At 45.3% G+C, this 26,077-nt stretch overlaps 1 protein-coding gene across 1 annotated transcript in view; it reads right to left on the bottom strand.

Moving 5' to 3' along the window:
• Nucleotides 1-26,077, bottom strand: part of ENPP6 (ectonucleotide pyrophosphatase/phosphodiesterase 6) — an 84,119-nt gene that overhangs the window by 9,617 nt on the left and 48,425 nt on the right. The window contains exons 4-5 of the mRNA XM_044297442.1: nt 22,875-23,016; nt 2,667-2,846 (exon numbers count right to left, since the gene is read on the bottom strand). Coding sequence (XP_044153377.1) covers nt 2,667-2,846; nt 22,875-23,016 — 322 coding nt within the window. The remainder of the gene's footprint in view (nt 1-2,666; nt 2,847-22,874; nt 23,017-26,077) is intronic.

The raw sequence follows: 26,077 nt of genomic DNA on the forward strand, positions 1-26,077 counted from the left end.
AAAAAGGAATTGACTAAAGCCAACAATCACTTTAACTAGTTATTTGCACAAACAGGCTTCTGCTGTGCTTGATATATGTGGTGATTTTATTTGTAGAATCCAATAAAAAGGAGGTTTTTTTTCTATCAAGCGACAAATGGGCCAATGAAATAAACGGATACAATAAAATATATTGGGCCTCTGCTTGTCTTTATTTGGTTTGTGGTTATAGATTCTATTACACCTTATCTCCGAGATACAGTGGCGTCTCTAGCTTTCAAATTTTGGGGGGGGCATACTGGGGGCCAGGACAAAAGTAGGGGGGGCAGCTATAACAACGATACATTTCACACTTGCGTTGTCCGGATCCGGCATAGAGTTCCGTCGTCGGGGCTCTATGCCGGAAGAATCCTGATCAGTTTTATCCTAATGCATTCTGAATGGAGTGAAATCCGTTCAGGATGCATCAGGATGTCTTCAGTTCCGGAACGGAACGTTTTTTTGGCCGGAGAAAATACCGCAGCATGCTGTACTTTTTGCTCCGGCCAAAAATCCTGAACACTTGCCGCAAGGCCGGATCCGGAATTAATGCCCATTGAAAGGCATTGATCCGGATCCGGCCTTAAGCTAAACGTCATTTCGGCGCATTACCGGATACGACGTTTAGCTTTTTCTCAATGGTTACCATGGCTGCCGGGACGCTAAAGTCCTGGCAGCCATGGTAAAGTGTAGCGGGGAGCGGGGGAGCGGCATACTTACCGTCCGTGCGGCTCCCGGGGCACTCCAGAGTGACGTCAGGGCGCCCCAGGCGCATGGATGACGTGATCGCATGTACACGTCATCCATGCGCCTGGGGCGCTCTGACGTCACTCTGGAGCGCCCCGGGAGCCGCACGGACGGTAAGTATACTGCTCCCCCGCTCCCCACTACTACTATGGCAACCAGGACTTTAATAGCGTCCTGGGTGCCATAGTAACACTGAAAGCATTTTGAAGACGGATCCGTCTTCAAATGCTTTCAGTACACTTGCGTTTTTCCGGATCCGGCGTGTACCTCCGGCAAGTGGAGTACACGCCGGATCCGGACAATGCAAGTGTGAAAGGGCCCTTAGTTATATAGCTACTGAATGAGATGCCTTTAACATATATATCTCCTGAGAAGCCAATTTGATTCTAAGGGGTTAATTTAATTCAACCTGTAATCTAAACTCTTGTGTCATCTGTCACTTCTCCTATCTGTTGCAACAAAAGCAGCCTCAGCCTCAGTGTAATGTAACCTGCTCTACAGCCTGACTCACGGCTCTTTTAACTCAATGAATCGAATGAGTCACAAACTAAGTCGGATCTTTAGATTCTTTTAACTTGTGACTCATTCGATTCATTTCTATTCTTAAAGGGACTCTGTCACCAGTTTCTAACCCCCCCTTTTAAAACTATTGTTCTCTCCATGGTGCCCTTGTCATTACAAAGCTGTTGTTATAAGATAAATCTGCCGTCTAGTTTTGATAAAAATCGCTTTTATCTAACCTGTCAATCTTCTGGATAAGGTGCCCAGGGCGTTTCTGAGGGTCTGAATCTGCCGCTCTCCGCCGCCGCCGTTGGTGCCCAGCTCCTCCCATGATCCTTTCAGCGCCACATCGATGTAATGAAATCCGCCTCCGGCTCTCCTCAGTGCCCCCTCCTCCTTTTCAAAGATCCCGCGCGTGCGCACAGGCCTGTGCCTGCTGCGCCCGTGCGGACTTTTAGATTCTGCCTCGTGGAGCGAAGTGCGCATTCGCGCGCGTTCGCGCATGTTCGCGCGCGTGCGCGCGCATGCGCACTTCGCTCAACGAGGCAGAATCTAAAAGTCCGCACGGGCGCATCAGGCACAGGCCTGTGCGCACGCGCGGGATCTTTGAAAAAGGAGGAGGGGGCACTGAGGAGAGCCGGAGGCGGATTTCATTACATCGAGGTGGCGCTGAAAGGATCATGGGAGGAGCTGGGCACCAACGGCGGCGGCGGAGAGCGGCAGATTCAGACCCTCAGAAACGCCCTGGGCACCTTATCCAGAAGATTGACAGGTTAGATAAAAGCGATTTTTATCAAAACTACACGGCGGATTTATCTTATAACAACAGCTTTGTAATGACAAGGGCACCATGGAGAGAACAATAGTTTTAAAAGGGGGGGTTAGAAACTGGTGACAGAGTCCCTTTAAACTCCCTGCACTTGTGTGACTGGAGTCAGAGCTGCTGGTGTGCTGTGCTTGCCTTGTCCCCTCAGCTCTGGTCAGTGATTGGTTGGTGGGCGGGGAGGGGAGGGGCTGGCAGAAGCCAGCTTCCACTCTGAGATCATATTACGCTCCTCCCCGTCCCTCCCTCAGGCTCCGGCTCCCTGAGTCCCTGCTGCCAGCAGCGTGAGGTGAGAGACTCTCTGTGACTGAGCTGAGCTGAACTCGGATCAGTCAAGTGAATGCCGCTGGCACAGGCAGTAGTAAGGAGATGAGCGCAATGGAAGCGCTCATCTCCCTGTGCCTGGGGGCGCATTTTAGTTTGGGGGGGCACATGGGGGGGCCCAGCATGATGTAGGGGGGGGCCGTGGCTCCCTCTGGCCCCCCCCCTGGCGACGCCACTGCCGAGATATCTAGAACGTCCCTGCAGCAGAATATGAATAAGGCCATGGTAATGTAAAGTATAGAACGGCATATACCTTGGTGTGCTGACCCACCGCCGGCCACAGACTCACAACAGGACCTCTGTCTTTCATTTGTAAAATGTCATTAAAGTTTATATATTTTTCAAGCTCTATCACTTTGTCCATCCAGTATATATCGGTCATTCCGTGGTCCGAGAAGAGAACAACATTCACTTTGTCCTTTAGTCCGCTTTCCTAAATTAAAAAAACAAACAAAAACAAAACGCAAGCATTACTGGGCAATGAATAATATAAAGGTAATGTCCACCCTTGAATATGACTTTTTTGCGTCAATTCATTTTTTAAATTTATTTTTATTGATGGTCAGTTTTTCTGATACAGAGCACCAAGTCAACAGCAACAGCATAAAATTAAAGGGAATGTATTATCGAAAATGTTTTCAAGAGTTAAAACCAAACAACACATATTTCTTCTTTTAATCAGTTTTTATTTTCAGAATACAGATTTTTTTTAAATTCTATTTCCTGAACATGATAATAGGGATGGCCATCTTGCCTGAGCTGTTCTTAACGGCATTTAGAAATATGCTTTACAGTAGCCACCATAGACACAATACACAGAAGGGGACTTCTTTTGTAGGCATGCTCTATGATCTGTTCAGAGGTCAGGAGGGAGTAGATAAGCTGTGATATCAGTTATTGTGAACAGTGGATCCTGTGTTATCTATATATATAGGTGATAGCTGGGATTCTAATACAGCCTGTAATAATGAGATAAGTGCAGTAAAGTGATCTGTACAGACCAAGAAGTTGCACCTAATATTAGGCATAGTGGCCAGTGCTAAAACTGCAGGATTTATTTTTATTTACACATATATATATTTATGGTCAGGGCTAGGAAGACGTCGGCGTACGCAGAGACTCCTGCCCTGAGCAAGGTGGCTGAATTATGCCGGGAGCCACGACGAGGGTACACCAAGAAAAGGGGGCAAAAGCAACCATTAGTAACAACAATTTATTACATGATTTACAAAGCCAATGAACAAAAGGCACGAGAGATCTCTAATTGAGGATCAGGAATATACCTGGTGTAGCAAGAGGACCGCCACCGCCCCATGCTCCGAATGACGTGAGCAGGCACCTGATGTCGTGAAGCGGCTGAAGCTGCCCCTATGCGGAAGGAATGCCCTGATATAACTTTGGGGTCGTATCCTAAGCCTTGGGCAAGAGCACGGATGCATGAAATGAACCGTGTGGCGGTAAGGGGTTTGCCGGCGTGCGGCAGGAGAGGACTGTCTGGCAAACCGACCCGGGTGTGTAATAATAATTGGTGCAGCACCTGAACTGGGCACCATATGTTGGAGGACGGATAAAACCTGATAGCGGTAGGGGGACCCGTCTGACTGGTTTTGGTAGAGGGTAGGAGGAGAGTGTAGCAACCTCGGCCCCAAGACAGATGCTGTTTCAACGGGTGACCCTGACGGTTCGGCCCGGCTAAAACTTCCCCAGGCCTAAGGAACCCATAAAAAATGAGGTACATGGCTGCTTTCAAGACCAAACTAGTGGAGGGCCCAAAAGGACAACTGTCCAAAGACGAGGAGAGAGCCCTAAACAACTCGCTAGACACGGGTTGCCTACGGCAACGGGACCCCTTACCCTCCTTCTGAATACCCCGAAGGGTGGCCTTAATGACCTGAACCGAGAAAAAGGACCCGCGGTGTGGATCAACCAGCATGAAGTGGTGTTGAAGCCCGGCTAAATAGAGTTTAATGGTATTGTGTGACCGCCCCAGTTGGTAGTGACAATGGGCTAAAAAGGCCATGATGTGAGCAGTTTCGGTATGATGACCCCTTGGATGAGTTCTGGAGAAGTCATCATACGCCCTCAAACCGGCCTGGTAGTTCCTCGCCGTATTACGTGACAGAGACTTTCTGACCAGACCCTTGGCTTCGTCAATGAGGACATCTAGCCCAGGGTGAGGGTGCTGAAATGGGGCACGGGCGCTCCTGACCGATCCGCGTCGGGCACTTCCTGAAAAAAAACCGGAAAATTAAAGCGGGAAAGAGCGTCCGCGGCCTTATTCTGCTCGCCTGATATGTGTATACACCGGAAATGAAAATTGTGGCGGAGGGACAGCCAGACTAGCTTGCGCAAAAATGCCATGATCTTGAACGACTGGGCCCTGCCTTTGTTAACGATGTCCACCAAGGTCTGACTATCCGTAACAAAGGACACGGAAGAATTAGACCAAAGGTGGCCCCAAACCTGGGCTGCCGCCACGATGGGATATAGCTCCAGGAGGGGAGAGGATTTAAGAGCAGCTGGATCTGAGGCCAATTCTGGCGGCCATCCGGCGGCCAACCAATGGGACCTGAAAATGGCAGCGAACCCGAACGACCCCGCGGCATCAGAAAAGACGAGAGGGGAAGCTGAACCCCACTGTGGCACGAACAGCGAAATGCCATTCCAATTGGACAGGAAACTGTCCCACATGCACAGGTCCGCGATGGCATGACCGTCGAGATGGACGACAGAATCCTGCTCTGGAGCAGAGGGCAACAGGCATAATAATCTGGCGAGAAAGGTCCTGCCTTGGGGCATGATTCTGGTGGCGAAATTAAGCATCCCCAGCAAGGATTGCAACTCGACCTTGGTCAAAGAGTGGGACCGGACCGCTTGAGAGATGGCTGAACGAATCCGGTGCAATTTCTCGCTGGGGAGGCTGGCCTCCATCTTAACTGTATCCAGAATTATGCCCAAAAAGGTGACCCTGGTGGCCGGACCCTCCGTCTTGGCGGCAGCGACAGGGACCTGAAGACGGGCAAAAATATCCAAAAGAGTGTGAGGAATGGATGGGACCTGACTAGGACTTTCTACCATAAGGAAGTCATCCAGGTAGTGCACGACCATGGATAACCCGCCATGATGGATGAGGATCCAGTGAAGTGCTTTGGCCAGTTGGTCGAAAAGCCACGGGCTACTTTTAGACCCGAACGTGAGGCGGTTGGCGAAATAGTAATTATCTGCCCACTTGAAGCCGTAATACTTCCAAAGCTGTGGATGGATAGGAAGTTGCTTGAAAGCATCAGCTATATCTACTTTAGCCAACCAAGCCCCGGCCCCTGCCAGCAAAATGTACTGAATAGCCTCGTCGACCGAGGAATATTGCATTGAATATTCCTCGGATGGGATGAGAGAATTGAGACTCGGGATGGCCGACATATGAGGCGCAGAGAGGTCGTAAATGAGACGCTTTTTATTAGATGAAAGTTTAGTCACAAGACCAATGGGACTGATGCGCCAAGACTGGAAAGGAATGTCTGAGAAGGGACCGATGACAAACCCCTTGTCGACCTCCAGTTGGATGAGAGAGGAGACTGCCTCAGGATCGCTGGCCGCGGATAACAGGTTAGGGCCCGTCCAACAGCCCTGCGGGAGAGTAATGAGGCCCGTATGGAAACCCTCTCGGAACCCATCCAACAAGAAGGAGACAAAAAGCCGATCAGGGTGGTCCCGCAGAAGAGCAGCCAGTAACCCCAAATTAATGTCGGCTAGTCATGAATCCTTGGCTGCCCTCCTGGGACAGGAGGAGCGAGGATGGGCCCGAAAACAAAGGGAACAAATATGGAGCGCCCGGCAGGAATTGAAGGCACATCCCTTGGCGTTAAAGTTATTGCAAACCTGGTTGCCCCCGAGGAACACGATGGGTCTGCCCAGCTTATCAAAGACGGGGAAGACCTAGATGACCCAGAAGGACCTGCCGAGGGGGCTGACTGTGGGGCTTGCACCGGATTGGGACACCAGTCGGTAGAATGAAAAATGGACTGGCAGGTAGCACAGAGGGGGGCCTTGAGACCCGCAAAATGCCGGCAAAACAATTCCATATCCAGCTCCGCCCAGCTAGACACGAACTGAAACTGACTCAGAGCGGCCGCGGCTTTAGCTGAAAAAGAACGATGATAATCGTAAAATGCTGTGCCACCGTATTTGTGCCCCAAGTCCGTAATCCGGTACAAGTAAGTGTCCAGCTCTTCCCTGCGATCTGGCTGAGCAGAACACACCACGTCCCTGTAAAGGCTGAAAGCCAGGACAAACTCGGAAATAGAAAGTTTTCTATTAAGCCGAGCATCCTTAGCTCTCAACACCACAGAAACCTCTCCGCAGTTGACGACCCGATTCTCAGAAATATCCTGGGAGGCAATAAGGATGGATGCGAGGTTCACATCCTTGCCCGCCAGGATATCCTTTTTAATATGCTCGGGAACAAAGTGGGAAGGGGCGATCTGAGGTGTGACAGAAGGCCTACCTGCAACGTCCAGCGGAATGGCAGGGGTGACTGCCGACCCTGGAAATTGCGGTGAAACCGTGGGCCTGGATTCCAAAACCGCTACCCTAGCCTGAATGTCCGAAACTGAGCCGGCCAGCCCAGTGATGGACGACTGAATCTGAGCTAGGGCCAGCTGTATAGCATCCAGGTTGGAAGGGCCCGCCATCGGGGCCGGGGCCGTCATCAGCAGGCGATACAATTCGGCCTTGCGGGCCGACGCCGGATGCCGTATCCCCCTGCGGTTGAGTTCGGCGACCAATCTAGGCACCGTCCAGCTTCTTAAAGATGCACCGCTGTCGCGCCCAGAGACGGGAGTTCCAGGCATGGAGACGTTATCGTCCATATCGGAGGAGACGTGGGACATGTTTGACCTGAGAAAAAAGACGAGTAAAGTACACCTAGAAAAAGCAACGAAACAGACGTATGCGAAGAGGCCGGACGGAAGAATTGTGAGAAACAATAAAAGTGAAAAATGCCCATCGGACGAACCACCTACCTGGTAGGACACGAATGAATTTGGAAGCACGGCTCCAAAACCCCAAATGCTAAAGATGGAGCAGAGAGCGCTCCGGAATTGCCTGGCCGAAAACGTAGAACGCGTACAACTAAAGTCCGAACTAAAGGGAGGAACAATACAACGACAGAATTAAAAAACATATACAAACCCCCTGAATAAACCGGAGACACAGACAGCCTGGGCGATCCAGGGACATTGACAACCTGGGCGATCCAGGGACATTGACAACCTGGGCGATCCAGGGACATTGACAACCTGGGCGATCCAGGGACATTGACAACCTGGGCGATCCAGGGACATTGACAACCTGGGCGATCCAGGGACATTGACAACCTGGGCGATCCAGGGACATTGACAACCTGGGCGATCCAGGGACATTGACAACCTGGGCGATCCAGGGACATTGACAACCTGGGCGATCCAGGGACATTGACAACCTGGGCGATCCAGGGACATTGACAACCTGGGCGATCCAGGGACATTGACAACCTGGGCGATCCAGGGACATTGACAACCTGGGCGATCCAGGGACATTGACAACCTGGGCGATCCAGGGACATTGACAACCTGGGCGATCCAGGGACATTGACAACCTGGGCGATCCAGGGACATTGACAACCTGGGCGATCCAGGGACATTGACAACCTGGGCGATCCAGGGACATTGACAACCTGGGCGATCCAGGGACACTGACGACCTGGGCGATCCAGGGACACTGACGACCTGGGCGATCCAGGGACATTGACAACCTGGGCGATCCAGGGACATTGACAACCTGGGCGATCCCAGGACCCCGCAAAAAGGGGGAACCGGGAGCCAGCAGCCAAATACAACAGAAAATGCTGAGTTAAAACAATAACGTGAAAAACCCCCTCGACTAGACCGCAAATTCTGGCACTATGATGCTGAAGGATTTTAACCCTGAAATATAAGCGTAAATTTATCATTATTGTATTTTTTTTTTTTTTTCCTTTTTTTTTTTTTTTTTACAACACCCCCCCTTTTTTTTTTTTTTTTTTATACCAGCCAGCATTGCTGCTCTGAAAATGGGCCCACAAATAGTATAATAAACCCGCTGGTGACCTGCTGGAGGGGTTTAGGAGGCATGAATGTAGCGAAGCCCCCCTGGACACAGGAGTACCCCTGCAACATAACCTCAGAATTTGTGAATACTTTCAGTGCTGACAGCGTAGTTTCAAAAGCATACAAACATAGCCTCGCCTTGACACAGGAGTACCCCTGCACCATGACAACAGAATTTTGTGAATAGTTTCAGTGCAGACAGCGCTGTTACAAAGGCAAACAAACAAAGCCTGGCCGTGACTCTGCCACTGGCCCTTTAACACTTTTATGAACCTTATGCAGAGCGGCATAAAACGGAAGCGTGCTAAACTAGGACACCGCTCCCCCGACCCAGCCGCCTGTGCCTGCGTGGGCGGAACATGCTGGGGGAGAGCGGCATCCCCACCGGGCAACCCCCCCAACGCCAGGGACCAGACCGAACGTAAACTGGCTGGAGCGGGGACGCTACACCCCGATTACCTGGCAGGCTGGCGGCGGAGCTGGCGACAGAGGCACGTGACCGCGATACCCGGAAGTGACGACACTGAAGGAGGGAGCGTAGCCGCAGTGATGCGTGAAGCTCGGGCGCCTGGCTGGACGGAAGCGAGAGGTATATATGGCCAGACGCCCCTCCCACAAATACAGGCTGGAACCAGCCTTACCTATATATATATATATATATTAACATGGAAACTTAAAAGTAGCATCACCAAAGTTCGACATAAAACATCATTTAAACATTTTCTGATGACACATTCCCTTTACAAGGATTGTCCAATTAGGACAACCCCTGACTACACGCCATTTTAGGACATATGTATGCCATAGCAAGGGGATCAGCTCTCAGGAACCCCCTCTATGAGCCAGAGAGCCACTATCAAAAGTAGTACATCTTACTCTAGCAGACCTGGACCATCCAGCATTAGATGGACTTGGAGTTAATCTGAATGGCCACCAAGGTATACTACATTTCTCCTGCAATGGCTGCTGCTGAAATTTTGTTCACGCATTTGGACGTAACTGTATGTCCAAATTGCAAGTAACAATCGGACCGCTTCAGTGACAAAATGACGGTTTCAGGCTGTAATCTACATGCTGGAGATGACAGCCCGAAATCAGGCAAGACCACCTGCGTGCCCCCGTGTCACTGATAATTTCACTGCCCCCCCCCCCCCATATGCTGCCATTGTCCCCCATCAACCCCAGATGCCCCCTGCAGCTTGATCATCTGTGCCGGCTCTGATGGCTGTGCCGCCGCCATCAGCAGAGAATGTCAGCGGTAACTTACAGCTGACACTCTACTGCTATAGCCGAAATTGGTTCTGGCACCGATCTTGGCCGTTTAACCACATAGATGCCGCGGTCAGTAGCCTCCAGCGGCATCCATAGGGATGAGAGAGAGGCAGGGAGCTTTTGCCGTGTGCCCATGCAGCAAGTTACGACCACATATGGGGTGTTTCTGTAAACTTCAGAATCAGGGTAGTAAATATTGAGAAAACCAAATAATGAAAACCACTACACAAGTAAAAATATATGGATATTTGAGTCTCCCACCAATCAATACCACAAAACCTCCAGGGGACTTGGACCTAATTATAAAACACAACTTTTACTAATTTAGAATAAACGTAAACAAAGTAATCATGCCATGCTCAAATCATATGGTGAGAAAAATATATTAAAATATGCAACAAACTCACTTGTACACCTGAATAGTAGCTGCCTGGAAAATAATTGGAAAAGTCTTACCCAACCCGGGAATTAGGTTCTGCAGGTGCCCATCTCTCAGTTTGATGACGGTAGAGTCTAGGTAGCCGGAGCTTGTGATGTTGCTGGCAAAATAAGGACAAAAACTAGCAGACCCTAATACTATAGCTCTACTTGCAAAGGGGGCATGGGGCTAGCGGTCCCTGACTAACATACACAGAGCACCCGCCCTGATAGGGGCGACTCCGTCAGGAACCTGTCCCCGCTTGGGGCCTATTCCCTAAAAATGTCCTTCACTTAAATCCCTACATGCCATGTTTCAACCCAGTACAGGGGTTACTGTAGAAAGCTAGAAGTGATAGGAGCAAGAAATAAAAAAAAAAACCAGATCTCTTTTAGGGTATATACAGTTAGGTCCATATATATTTGGACACTGACACAAATATAGTTTTTATTACCTGTTTACTAAAACATATTCAAGTTATAGTTATATCATGGACATGAAGTCCAGACTTTTAGCTTCCATTTGAGGGTATCCATATTCAAATTGGATGAAGGGTTTAGGAATTTCAGCTCCTTTACATGTGGCACCCTGTTTTAAAGGGACTAAAAGTAATTGGACAATTGGCTCAAAGGCTGTTTTGTGGGCAATTTCTTCATTATTTCATTCTTAATTAAGCACATAAAAGGCCTGGAGTTAATTTGAGGTGTGGTGCTTGCATTTTGAAGATTTTGCCAAGAAGTAAACATGCGGTCAAAGGAGCTCTCCATGCAGGTGAAACAAGCCATCTTTCATCTGCGAAAAAACAGAAAAAAAACATCCGAGAAATTGCTACACTATTAGGAGTGAAAAAATCTATAGTTTGCTACATCCTAAGAAAGAAAGAAAGCACTGGTGACCTCAACAATGCAAAAAGACCTGGACGCCCACGGAAGAAAACAGTGGTGGATGATCACAGAATAATTACCATGGTGAAGACAAACCACTTCACAACGGCCACTCTCCAGGATATAGGCATATCAATATCCAAATCTACCATAAAGAGAAGACTGCATGAAAGTAAATACAGAGGGTTCACTGCATGGTGCAAGCCACCCAAAGGCCTCAAGAATAAGAAGGGTAGATTGGACTTTGCTAAAAAAAAAAAAAAAAAAATATCTTAAAAACCAGCACACTTCTAGAAGAACATTCTTTGGACAGATGAAACCAAGATCAACCTCTACCAGGATGATGGAAAGAAAAAAGTATGGTGAAGGCATAAACTGCAAAGAAAAAAGCGGGTCAGTCAGCACATCCCAATGCACAGGGGCACGTTGCTATGGCTGAAAACACAACAATGTAGAATGAAACATGCAATGGAACAGCTCTCTGAAAACCAAATAAAGTACAAAAATTCATAATAATTGCTAATGCTATGCCTATAAATTAGAGATGCTATACTTATAAATTAAAGCAGGCCCAGCATGCATGTGGAACCCACACTAGAATTTAGGGTTAGGTTCCAGTCTTACAGAGATCGCCTTGACGTGCGGCAGACGGGCTCAAATAATTTTGTACAAAATGTATTTGCTGAGCATCTCTAATTTATAAGCACAGCATTAGCAATTATTATGCATTTTTGTACTTTATTTGGTTTGCAGAGAGCTGTTGCATTGCATGTTTCGTTCTACATTATGGTGAAGGCATGGTACAGCTCATGATCCAAAGCATTCCACATCATCTGTAAAACACGGCGGAGGCAGTGTGATGGCATGGGCATGCATGGCTGCCAGTGGCACTTGGTCCCTAGTATTCATTGATGATGTGACACAGATCAGAAGCAGCCGGATGAATTCTGGGGTTTTCAGAGACATAGTGTCTGCTCAAATCCAGCCAGATGCAGCCAAACTGATTGGTCGGCTTTTCATAATACAGATTGACAATGACCCAAAACATAAAGCCAAAGTAACCCAGGAGTTTATTAAAGCAAAGAAGTGTAATATTCTTGAATGGCCGAGTCAGTCACCTGATCTGAACCCAATAGAGCATTTCACTTGTTAAAGACTAAACTTCAGACAGAAAGGCCACAAACAGACAGCAACAGAAAACCGCCGCAGTAAAGGCCTGGCAGAGCATTAACTAGGAGGATACACAGCATCCGGTGATGTCCATGAGTTCAAGACTTCAGGCAGTCATTGCCAACAAAGGGTTTTCAACCAAGTATTAGAAATTAACATTTTATTTACAATTATTTAATTTGTCCAATTACTTTTGAGCCCCTGAAATGAAGGGATTGAGTTTAAAAAATGCTTTAGGTCCTCACATTTTTATGCAATCATTTTGTTCAACCCACTGAATTAAAGCTGAAAGTCTGAACTTCACCTGCATCTGAATTGTTTTGTTCAAAATCCATTGTGATAATGTACAAAACAAAAATTAGAAAAATGTTGTCTCTGTCCAAATATATATGGACCTAACTGTATATAAGGCACGAGCTGGACAGTGGTCCGTGCCAGATTGAGCATAGGGAAGTGTCCCCACCGAGCCCTTGTTTCACCGCCGTTAATTATATCAAGGGAGGTACCGTGGCCACCTTGAGTTAAGATACCGTGCAAAATCTTGGTTAGAGTGATGAATTCATCACGTCACCACACATTTTTATTTTACCGGATTAACCCCTGAAAGCCCTCAATGTTAATCTCACATGCCGCAATCAGCGCTAAACGCAGCATCTGAGGGGTTCAATGATGGGGGTGGCACGATCACTGTTTCCTGTCATTGTGCCCACTTTTCTTCTGCCAGTTAAGTAGGAAAATTACTTTACGGCAGCCCCATAGTCCATAGACACAATGGTCAGGAGCAGACTTTATTGACTTCTATGAGAGAGTTTTCTGGGCATGCTCTGTAATCTGTGCAGAGGTCTTTGTACAAGGAAAGTAGAGATAAGCTTTGACAATCAGCTATTGTGAATGGTGGATCCTGTCTTATCTGTCATTCTAATCCTGCTTGTAATGATATCACCTGTGTATAGATAAGCAGGTAGCTGCAGTAACGTGATCTGTACAGACCAAGAAGTGGCTCCCATTATTAGGCTTAGTGGCCAGTAAGAAAACAGCAGGATTTTATGGTTTTTGATGGCAGGTTTCCATTAAATGAGCACAATACCTTGCTCTCTGAAGCCTGCATAGTTTTGTGAGTTTTAGACCTTAGAGGTAATTTAAAAGTAGGGTTACTTCCACAGCAGTTGTAGGCTCAAAGATTAGTTGTTTTTTTAACTTGGACCTAGTTGCGCAGGAGTTTCACTCCAGATTTATCATTGCGACATTTTTTTAATCGCAAATAAGTGGCAGTGTCACTCCAGGAGGAGGCTGGAGTAGGAAAAGTGGAGGAGCTTCTCTAGGCAAAAGTGTGTTAAGGGAGGCTTACGTATGAGACAAATTTATCAAACAACCTGTGACACCTGAGAAAAGTGGCACAAAGTACTCCAACACAGACTCCGGCAAAACTTAGTTCACATATTCTCTTCATGATAAATTCCCCCCTAGGTGTTTTGTTAATCGTGGAATGTGCTTTGAATGCATTTTACTCTCAAAATATTTAACAGACATGTAAAGGGTGTTAGGCTAAATGCACACGATCAGGATTGCGTGCGGATTTGCCGCACGGATTTACATGCGGAAAATCCGCACCGTAGGTCATGTACATTGCATTCTATGAGAATTTGAAATTCTCAATGCACACAATGCAGATTTTTTCCGAGCAGATTTTGACCTGCATGTCAATTTATTTTATTTTTCCTGACCGGATTTTCTTCAGTCATTTAGTAAAATCTGCACCAAATCCGCATGCAAATCCAAACCAATTGATGCGGATTGACTGCACAGATTTGCCTGCGAACACCTGCGGATTTCAGTGCGGTTCCTCCGCACATGAATCCAGAACGTGTGCATGTACCCATACAGGTTAATTTCTAGCAAGACACAAAACTTTGACAAAAGATGGTTTGTATTTGGTTCTTTGGTAATTTAGGAAAATTTAAGATCAATTTGAAAAAAGAATCTTACAAAAATTAAGCATCTTGAATTATTTTGCAAAGGGGATATAAAGGGGGTTTTCAGGTTGAAAGTTAATGAAAGCCAGTGACTGGCCTCAGCAGTGACATGCTCTTGGCTGCGAAGTGGGTACACTTGTATCCAATCTAGCTAAGGCTAATTCTACACCTGCTGTAAAGCTATCCATCTGTTCTGGCAGTTTTCATCTGGCTGAAACCTGATGCTCATGTAGGAAACCGGATGGATCCCATTATAGTAAATAAGGTCTGACGTAAACGGCAGTATCCGGCTAGGCCAAATACAGTGAACTCCGGCAGGCTGTTCCTCTGCCAGAGGGCTCTACCATGGGTTTGAAAATAGCCTAAGGGGTGATCTTTTGAAGAGGATTCAGCAGGAGGTGTACAGTCGTGGCCAAAAGTTTTGAGAATTACATAAATATTGGAAATTGGAAAAGTTGCTGCTTAAGTTTTTATAATAGCAATTTGCATATACTCCAGAATGTTATGAAGAGTGATCAGATGAATTGCATAGTCCTTCTTTGCCATGAAAATTAACTTGGTGACCTGCAAAGAAACGCGTGCAGCCAGCATTGCGTTGCATAAAAATGGCTTCACAGGCAAGGATATTGTGGCTACTAAGATTGCACCTCAATCAACAATTTATAGGATCATCAAGAACTTCAAGGAAAGAGGTTCAAGTCTTGTTAAGAAGGCTTCAGGGCGTCCAAGAAAGTCCAGCAAGCGCCAGGATTGTCTCCTAAAGAGGATTCAGCTGCGGGATCGGAGTGCCACCAGTGCAGAGCTTGCTCAGGAATGGCAGCAGGCAGGTGTGAGCGCATCTGCACACACAGTGAGGTGAAGACTTTTGGAAGATGGCCTGGTGTCAAGAAGTCAGCAAAGAAGCCACTTCTCTCCAAAAAAAACATCAGGGACAGATTGATCTTCTGCAGAAAATGTGGTGAATGGACTGCTGAGGACTGGGGCAAAGTCATAGTCTCCGATGAAGCCTCTTTCTGATTGTTTGGGGCATCAGGAAAAAGGCTTGTCTGGAGAAGAAAAGGTGAGCGCTACCATCAGTCCTGTGTCATGCCAACAGTAAGGCATCCTGAGACCATTCATGTGTGGGGTTGCTTCTTATCCAAGGGAGTGGGCTCACTCACAATTTTGCCCAAAAACACAGCCATGAATAAAGAATGGTACCAAAACACCCTCCAACAGCAACTTCTTCCAACAATCCAACAACAGTTTGGTGAAGAACAATGCATTTTACAGCACGATGGAGCACCGTGCCATAAGGCAAAAGTGATAACTAAGTGGCTCGGGGACCAAAACATTGACATTTTGGGTCCATGGCCTGGAAACTCCCCAGATCTTAATCCCATTGAGAACTTGTGGTCAATCCTCAAGAGGCGGGTAGACAAACAAAAATCCACTAATTCTGACAAACTCCAAGAAGTGATTATGAAAGAATGGGAGAGGTCCTGAAAAAGAAGGGCCAACACTGCAAATACTGACTCTTTGCATAAATGTCATGTAATTGTCGATAAAAGCCTTTGAAACCTATGAAGTGCGTGTAATTATATTTCACTACATCACAGAAACAACTGAAACAAAGATCTAAAAGCAGTTTAGCAGCAAACTTTGTGAAAACTAATATTTGTGTCATTCTCAAAACTTTTGGCCACGACTGTACATGTCTCTCTGGTATATTGCTTCCAGTTTTATTCTGCAGGTCAGGAAGTTTAGGCTGGGTTCTCACCAGCATTGTTGTTTCAGTTTTTCTGCTCTGCTGTAGGAGTAGAACAATAGAAATACCTGCAGTGCTGAATCCTTCACATAACTAACACGAACATCACCTGACAGAGACCACTGTTTCTAATGGAGTCTGTCAGGTTTCTACAGAAAATCTGACATTTTACTGTACAAAATACCGCGGCATGCTCCACTATTTGGGCAAGTATTTTTTTGGGGGGAATCTGCAAAGGAGGTCCCTAACAGAGCTTTTAATGCATTTTCTAGGTGCAATTGTATCTACTTCCCAGCCCACTGCAGGACTAGATATAGACAAGTTTGCTACTTCTGAATGTACAGCCTCTGATAGTAAACTAATATCTCCTCAAAAAGATAATAAATTATATTAGAATGTTTTAGATTTTTTCATTTAAATCATTATTTATAGTATATAAAACAAACAAAAAAAAAACACTTTAAAATAAAGCAATATTATTTACTCTTAGGACACTGGTAAGTTCTTACTTATTCTCTGAAAGTGGCTGTTATTATAAATTGAAAGCCCTGATCAAAATGTAATATTGTACATACAGTCGTTAAATCAGGAAGCAATTAACAAAATCAGAAAGATAAATCTGTGGAACAATTGTGAATAGTAAATAACTTAAAGGTGTATCCCAAGGTGAATATCGGGATAAATTGTAATATACCGTATTTTTCGCCCTATAAGACGCACCGGCCCATAAGACGCACCTAGGTTTTTGGGGAGGAAAATAAGAAAAAATATATTTTTAACCAAAAGGTGTGCTTTTGGTGGGTTTGTAACTAATGGTGGTCTGTGGATGACGGACACTGTTATGGGGGATCTGTGGATGACGGACACTGTTATGGGGGCATTCTGTGGATGACGGACACTGTTATGGGGGATCTGTGGATGACGGACACTGTTATGGGGGGATCTGTGGATGACGGACACTTATGGGGGGATCTGTGGATGACGGACACTGTTATGGGGGGATCTGTGGATGACGGACACTGTTATGGGGGGATCTGTGGATGACGGACACTTATGGGGGGATCTGTGGATGACGGACACTGTTATGGGGGGATCTGTGGATGACGGACACTGTTATGGGGGGATCTGTGGATGACGGACACTGTTACAGGGGGGATCTGTGGCTGGCACTGTTACAGGGGGGGATCTGTGGATGGTACTGTTATATATGTGCCATCCACAGACCCCCCACCCCATAACCATGCCATCCACAGACCCCCTAGCCCATAACAGTGCCATCCACAGACACCCCCCCACCCCTTAACTGTGCCATCCACGAAAATACGGTACTTGCTGTACCAAAGCTCCCTTAATTCAGCATCTCAGCCTGCTTCTAACTCACGTTCAGTACTTTGTTTACAGTTTCTTTTAGTGATGTAAAAGTAAATTCCCCATTAAATGTGACCTGACTGACTGTCACGGAAGGTGTACAGGAAACAAGACAACACAAAATGAATATATGACTCACTGGATCCAAAACTAAGGAACAAAAAGAGAGATCCCTGCATCAGACCTGGCACTCTCCCTGACTGCTCAGCCTATGCAAAAATCCCAATGGTAGATGATCGCATATCCTCGTACCTCGACTGTATAACACCTGAACACCCTATAATAGTGAGGGGACATGACCACCGGCTCCCTACACTAGACACGGAGGGGGTCAGGGTCACCTGGGATCCAGCAAACAGAAAATCACAAATGAATGTACAACACTTATCTTGTAGAAGACTGGGAAATAGGATCAGCATGCACACACACTCCAGGAAGTTGTATAAACCGCACACTAATGCATTATGGGGAGGAATTTAAAGGGATGCAATCAGTCCAACTACATGACAGCTGAGAGAGGCTAACGAGATGAGGAACTGAAAACCAAAACAAAGGAAGCTCAAGGAGGAGGTTCTGAAAGGCATCTGTCAGAGCTTTTCAGATGTCTGGTGGTGACACTGACCCAGGAAGAAGTGCAAAGGCGTCTTAAAAAGATTAAAATAGACAAATAACCGGGTCCAGATGACATACACCGCTGTATCCTAATAGAATTAAGTAATATCATAGCCAGACCCTTATTTCTGATATTTAAGGACTCTATATTGACAGGAAGTGTTCCACAGGATTGGTGCTTAGTAAATAGTGCCAATATTCCAAAAGGGGTCAAAAACAGAGCCTAAGAACTCTAGACCTGTAAGTCTAACATATGTTGTGGGTAAACGGTTCGAAAGTTTTCTAAAAGATGTTATACTGGAGTATCTCAATGAAAATAAGCAAATAAAGCCGTTTTAGCATGGCTTCATGAGGGATCATTCATGTCAAACTAATATAATCTGTTTTTATGAGGAGTTAAGTTCTAGACTGGACCAGGGTGAGTAAATGGATGTCATATATCTTGACTTCTCCAAAGCATTTGATACTATACCACATAAAAGGATAGTATATAAAATGCTGTGAAAGGGCTGTGTACTAGCTTGTACACACTGTGATACCTTTTGGCGCAAAACCACAATAGCGAATGTTGTCTTTTTGGAAATATTTATTAAATAAATAAATAAATATTTCTAAAAAGACGACATTCGCTATTGTGGTTTTGCGCCAAAAGGTATCACAGTGTGTACAAGCTAGTACACAGCCTTTCACAGCATTCTACATCACTCCTCTGGAGTACTGGCGACTCCAAGGATTGAGAAAGATACCGGCAGCAAACCTCATCTGGATCGAATTTTTACTCCCCCCGCCTTACACAAGCACAAACACCAGAAGGTGAGTGCAATTACTGATACAGTACTCTATCTAACACTATCTACCAAAAATTACTACCCTATGAGCACCTTGTTTCCCGTTTATCAAATTTGCAGTATATAAAATGAGAATGCTTGGACTGGGGCAAAAATGTCTATGGGTAAGTAACTGGCTCAGGGTGGTAATTAATGGTACACACTCAGATTGGGTCACCATCACTAGTGGGGTACCAAATAGGTCAGTATTGGGCCCTATTCTCTTCAATATTTTTATTAATGATCTTGTAGAAGGCTTAAAACAGTAAAATATCAATTTCTGCAGATGACACTAAACTGTGTAAAGTAATTAACCGATATTATCGGCCGATATTCAGGATTTTGACCGTTATCGGTATCGGCATCTATTTTGCCAATATTCCGATAACGTATGGGGAACACAGATCGCTGCTGCTCTCAGCTCTCTCCATGTTCCCTCAGCAGCACAGGGGAGAAGGAAGCAGTGTCTCCCTCCCCCCTGTGCTGCTGCTGCCGCTGCCGCCAATGAGAGGAGGGGGGACAAGAGGAGGGGAGGGGCTGTGGCCGCTGCGCCACCAATGATGTTAACTTACTCATTCATTCAAATTGAACAGGAGGCGGGAGCTGGCTGCACAATCACATAGCCGGCTCCCGACCTCTATGAGCGGTAGCTGCGATCCGCAGTAGTTAACCCCTCAGGTGCCGCGGATCGCAGCTACAGCTCACAGAGGTCAGGAGCCGGCTATGTGATTCTGCAGCCAGCTCCCGCCTCCTGTATATGAATAAATGAGAGATTTATCTTCATTGGTGGTGCTGTCCCCCCCCCAAGCCCCCCAGTATTAATCATTGGTGGCGCAGTGCACCCCCCACCCCCACCCCCGTATTAAAAACATTGGTGGTGCAGTGCGCCCCCCACCCCCAACCCAGTATAAAAATATTAGTGGCGCAGTCTGTCCCCCCACCCAAGCCCCCCCAGTATTAATCATTGGTGGCAGTGGCAACAGGGTCCCCTCGCCCCTCCTCCTCCGATCAGAGCCCCAGCAGGGTAAGCCTGTGGCTCTGATCAGTTACCATGGCAGCCAGGACGCTATTGAAGCCCTGGCTGCCATGGCAAGAGCACAGAGCAGCAGGGACAGTGTAAGGTCCTATTCACCCTGATAGAGCTCTATCAGGGTCAATAGGACAAGGGTTCTAGTCCCTAAGTTAGTTAGAAAAAACAAAACACCAAAATGTTAAGTATAAATGAAAATGAAAAATTTACAAAAAAAAATACACATTAACAATAAACATATTCATTTTGAGCAGATTTGTGTAGGATTATTTTTTTCAAAAATGAAAATTCAGAGAATATCGGTATAAATTATCGGCTATCGGCCTGAAAGTTCACAAATTATCGGTATCGATATCGGCCCTAAAAAATCTATATCGGTCGATCCCTAATTAACACAGAAGAGGACAGTATACTGCTACAGAGGGATCTAGATAGATTGGAGGCTTGGGCAGATATGTGGCAGATGAGGTTCAACACTGAAAAATGTAAGGTTATGCACATGGGAAGGAATAATGCAAGTCACCCGTACATACTAAATGATAAGACACTGGGTAACACTGACATGGAAAAGGACTCAGGAATTTTAGTGGACAGCAAACTTAAAGGGGTTTTCCCATCTCAGACATTGGGGGCATATCATGTGCCTCTTCTTTGCTTAGGATTTTTACTTTATGCAGTGGCATAACTATAAGGAATGCAAAAGTTACACCTGGGCCCTGGTGTCTTATGGGGCCCAATTACTTCTCCACCACTCCATGAGAGGACACCCGCACGGCCACTGACATATCATAGTTTGCAGCCCCATTACAGATATTCCACTGGGTATCTGAAAAGGTTTTGTCCTAGTTAATTATAAATTCGGCTTTTATGTCATGTAATGCTGTAAAATAAAAGATGATTATATACTCACCTCCTTCTCCTGCAATTCTCTACGCCATAGCTCTGATCCTCCTGCTGCTGTTTGTATACAAGACTGCAGCAATAATAGCATAGGTCTGCTGTAGCAATTCAGTATTCTTAGAAAAAAGAGGGGGCGGTCAGCACACCTATTTTGATGGGCGGTGGGGGCACGTCACCAGGGAAAAGTGGTAAGCTGTTTGCATAATCCACATATAAAAGAAGAACGACGGAGACAGCACGTACTTTTGTAGGAATTTATTCCGGATGCAACGTTTCATAAAGAAAACCTTTATCAACAATGCATATACCAAGTGATTAGGGGTTTAAATACCCCAGTAGTGACTGTAATATACTGTCACTACTGGGGTATTTAAACCCCTAATCACTGGGTGAATGCATGCTTGACAAAGGTTTTCTTGCCGAAACGTTGCATCCGGAATAAATTCCAGCAAAAGGCAATGCTGTCTCCATCTTTCTTCTTATATATTCACTATTCTTAGGTGGTATATAGTTTGAGAAGCAGGAGAAGGACCGCACTGGTGGTGCAGAAAACAGTGCAGGAGAACGAGGTGAGTATATAATATTTTTTACAGCATTAGGTGGCATAGGCCAAATTTATATTTAATTTAGACAAGTCCTTTAAAGGCTACGGACAACTTTGAGGCAATTTTTTTATTATTGCATTCTAGTTATTGTATCTGTTGCCAAAAATAATTACTATTGCTGAAAACAATTTTTCAGTTTGTCTTCTACAGCCTCCACTTTGACTGCATTTGCAGGCCGTTTCTTCTCCTTCTTAGTGAATTTGACAAAGAGCTATTCTGACAGTGCGATCTATAGCCCTTGTCTCTTTACTCCTGACAGGTAAGTTTATATGAGTGTTTATGAGATGTCAGGATTGAAGAGATTAAGCACTAGGAAGAAGCTGCACTCTGCATATGGAATGAAACTGAAAACTGTAGTAGACAAACATTTTAATAAAGACAAATTGGAAAAAAAAGAATTGGGCCCAAGATCAGTAAAATGTAATAATAATAAATGCCATCAAATGTGTCAATAGCCTTTAGTTGCTTTATCTCTGTATATATAAAACTTCTCTCTCTCTCTCTCTCTCTATATATATATATATATATATATGAATTTCTGTCTGTCTGTCTTTCTATTTTTTATGCACAGCCACATGACTGGACCAATTTGCACCAAATTTGGCACAAAGGTACATCAAGCGTCCGGGAAGGTTTTAGACCGGGCTCTCTATGATGTACCATTCCTGAGATATTCCCAAAAATGCAAACATGGCACCATCACATGACCTGCATTAGCCAATAGAAGCCCACAGGTCTTTCACTCATATGCTAACTGCCATACATACTGTCACAAGACCCTTATCGGTCAATAGAAGCTAAAAGTCCTCCATTCTCGACATACACACAGTTTTACACCATGTTTCCATAAGAACCCAGCCATTTTTCTTCACTGCTGTAGGTCGCCTTTAAAGGGGCAGGGCGCTGTGGATGACACTATTAAGGCCTCTTGCACACGACCGTATGCCCTCCGTGACATACAGTCCGTGAGCGGGCCATATGTTCCGGAGTGGCATTGATCGTGCGCACGGGAGCGCACAGCATCATAGATTACAAAGAGTGCGGGACAATAGCCCCGCTGGCGGCCCGAAGTGCGCAGCATCATTATAATCTATGATGCTCCCGTGTACACGATCAATGCCGCTCCGGAACATATGGCCAGCTCACGGACCATATGTCACGGAGGAAATACGGTTATGTGCAAGAGGCCTAAAGGAGCAGAGTGCTGTGGAGGTAACAGTTAAGGGGGGAGGCTGCTGTGGAGGTCACAGTTAAGGGGACGGTCAGCTATGGAGGTCAGTGTTAAGAGGCGGGGTGCAGTAGAGGTCACTGTTATGGGGAACACTGTGGATATATTTTAACCTCACACACAAACATTAAATGAGATAGTGGAAATATACCTGTGCGAATCCGGGTCATCCTGCTAGTGCCTTATAAGAAGCATAGTAAAATAAGCGTCTTTCAGCATCTTTTCTTACATAAAACATTGCATGCTCTCAGAATTCTGAGCGGAATTACAGATTTTCAATAAATATGTAAATAAATAATTACTTTAATTTGTTGGTCAAGATTTTGTAGCATTTGATCTACTACTCTGGTAGCATTTTTCCTTTGCTCAGACCAAGGTCCAAAGTGATGACCTTCTATATCAATGCGTTCATAGTAAACAGCAACCATTTCAGCATCGCCATTCCTGTAATATAATTAAAAAATTACATGATCTTTACAAGATTAAGAAAACGTATTAATACATTATACAAAAATGGCTTCTAGGCAATATTCAGTATGCACATAGTTCTTAAAATAAATATTTTTGGTCTCGTTGGCAACATAATGGTAATAATTAATGGTATACAATTTATATAATTTATATACAGCACATACATTTGAACTGCTCCCTATAAAATCATATATCATGTCCCATATTTGAGCCAACTGGTGCATAAAAGGTATATCGCAGGGAATTTATTAATTCTGGCATTTCTTAAACCAGTCTTAATTTTAAAAATATGCTGGCATACGATTCACCAATGCACAGCCTTCTTAATAATTTTGGTGTATCTAAGGGAGGTCCATGCACCAGAAATCTAAATCTGCAGCAGTAAAGATTTTCTGGTGTAATGTGTGCCAGTTTTGTGGTGCACATGTTGGCAGAAGTGTTGAGGCTGCTTATGGTCATCTCTCTCCCATCCATTATTTATTTTTTACTGCAAAATGGGACTTGCGCCAAACGTTGCTAATTTTCTACACGCGAAAACTGCCTTAGAACTGTCATCAACAGCAACTGTAATAAACCAAGGCCATGTCCAAATATGGTTTTATCACCTGAACCCAACTCTTTATATATTTTAAAATTCCATTCTGTTGTGCAGAATTTTGACTCTCTTAATATATGCAAATTAGATGTTTCCTGCACCGAGGTCACTACACGGCCTCTGAAGTTTGATTGACAGGAACAGACAGGGGCTCATCACTAATTAGGCAATGTGTACTAGGAGAGCAGCGGACAGCAATTTAGCCTCCAGCCCTGCAGACATCTTTGTGACTGTGTATTTGGGGAATATTGTGAATCGTGGTTTTACTGTGTTTTTTGCCACAATTCATGGCCCAAAAATTTTTACCACTAGGCATAGATCAACCCAACAGAGTATAAAGGACCTTTGATGACGTTATCATGTTAGGGTACTTTCACACTTGCGTTGTTTGATTCCGGCAGGCAGTTCCGTTGCCTGAACTGCCTGCCTGATCAGGCAAACTGTAAGCAAAGTCTGAAAAATGCCTGATCAGTCAGAAAAATGCATTGCAATACCGGATCCGTTTTTCTGGTGTTATCAGGCAAAACGGATCCAGTATTTATTTTTTTCTCATTTTTAAAGGTCTGCACATGCGCAGACCGGAAGGACGGATCCGGCATTCCGGTATTTTGAATGCCAGATCCGGCACTAATACATTCCTATGGAAAAAAATGCCGGAACCGGCATTCAGCCAAGTCTTCAGTTTTCTTCGCCGGAGATAAAACCGTAGCATGCTGCGGTTTTCTCTTTTGCCTGATCAGTCAAAATGACTGAACTGAAGACATCCTGATGCATCCTGAACGGATTACTCTCCATTCAGAATGCATGGGAATATGACGGATCAGTTCTTTTCCGGTATAAAGCCCCTAGGACGGACCTCTATGCCGGAAAAGAAAAACGCTAATGTTAATATACCCTTACATGATGACAAGTTTTTTATCTATATCAGTATCTCCGTATTAGTGTCCTAAATATCTGAATATGAATAGTACTGCTCTTATTCTCTAGAATAGATAGAATCGCACATACACACTACTACTCATAATAGGACACTGGTACTATCTCCTATATACAGAAAAGGCAGATGTTGACACAGATACACACACACATACACAGACACACTCACAGATAAACACAGGCCTACAGGGGGGGGGGGGGGAGAGTATTTTTACAACCCTGGGGGCATAATAAGTGGGGGACTACAAGGAGGAGAGCATTATATATAAAATCCCTAGGGGTGCATTTTATTACAAGAGGTACAGTATACCACAGAGGAACTACAGGGCACATTATACTACAGGGGTGCATTATATTACAAGGAGCATTATACTACAGTAGTGCATTATATTGCAGAGGGGCATTACACTACAGGGGGATTATACTACATGGGGCATTATTCTACATTATTCTACAGAGGGCACTGGCGGGGGTATGGTGAGAGCATTATACATATTAGCACTATGAAGGGTATTACATTACGGGGCAGGTTGAAAGCACTATACATACTAGCACTACAGGGGGCATTTTAATAATGGAGGCACTACAGGGTAGAAAATTATACATACTGGCATTAAACAGAGACATTATAATACAGGGGGAGCACCACATGGGGCATTATAATACAGGGGGCACTGCAGCAGTGCTTTATAAATACTGGGGCTGCTAAAGGTGACCTTATTACTACTGGGAGCTCTTTAGGGGGATTTTTTAATTAGCTTTATTACTACTGTGGGCTGTAAAGGGGTGCCTTATGGAGGGGACTTTTTACTATAGGAGCACTATATGTGGACCTTATTTCTATTGGGGGCACTATGGGGGCATTATTACTACTAGGATTACTGTGTGGGCATTTTTATTATAGGGCACAATATTGAGGGCATTACTACTAAAGGGGGCAGCATTCTTACTATTGGGGTACTAATTGGGGCACTATTACTAATGAGGGCACTTTGGGAGAAACTGACTACCATTGGTGGGACAGTCAGAAAAATGCGGGTACTATCTGTATGGCAATATTTTTGAAATATAGTATTTGGGGGCATTGGGGAGCACAGTGGGCACAGTATTCTTGTTAGCAGCAGGATAACAGCTTTGGGGCACAAGGAGGGGGAGGATGAAAGAAAAGTGATGAATCTAAGATGTCTGTGTGGTAAACTCTGCAAATACGAGATGTCGGTAAAAGACGGCGTCAAGGTGGTCTGGTCCAAAGGGAGGAGAAGAGAACATCAGAGGAGACATTACTGAATGTATAACAGTAGGGGGGGGGGGGGGGGGTAGAAGTTGAATTAAGAATTTAACACAGGTGGGGCACCATTTTAGTTTTCACCTTAGACAGCAGAAAGGCTAGGTGCAGCCCCTGCTTACAGGCATCAACTACATCATCTTGCCTGGCCCTGTCTGCGCAGTAGAGCCTGGAGTCTCTGCCGATGTCTAGTCACACGGCACTTGTGAGAGAAGATT

The sequence above is a fragment of the Bufo gargarizans genome, chromosome 1 (genome assembly GCF_014858855.1).
Source record: "Bufo gargarizans isolate SCDJY-AF-19 chromosome 1, ASM1485885v1, whole genome shotgun sequence".
NCBI classification, from domain to species: domain Eukaryota; kingdom Metazoa; phylum Chordata; class Amphibia; order Anura; family Bufonidae; genus Bufo; species Bufo gargarizans.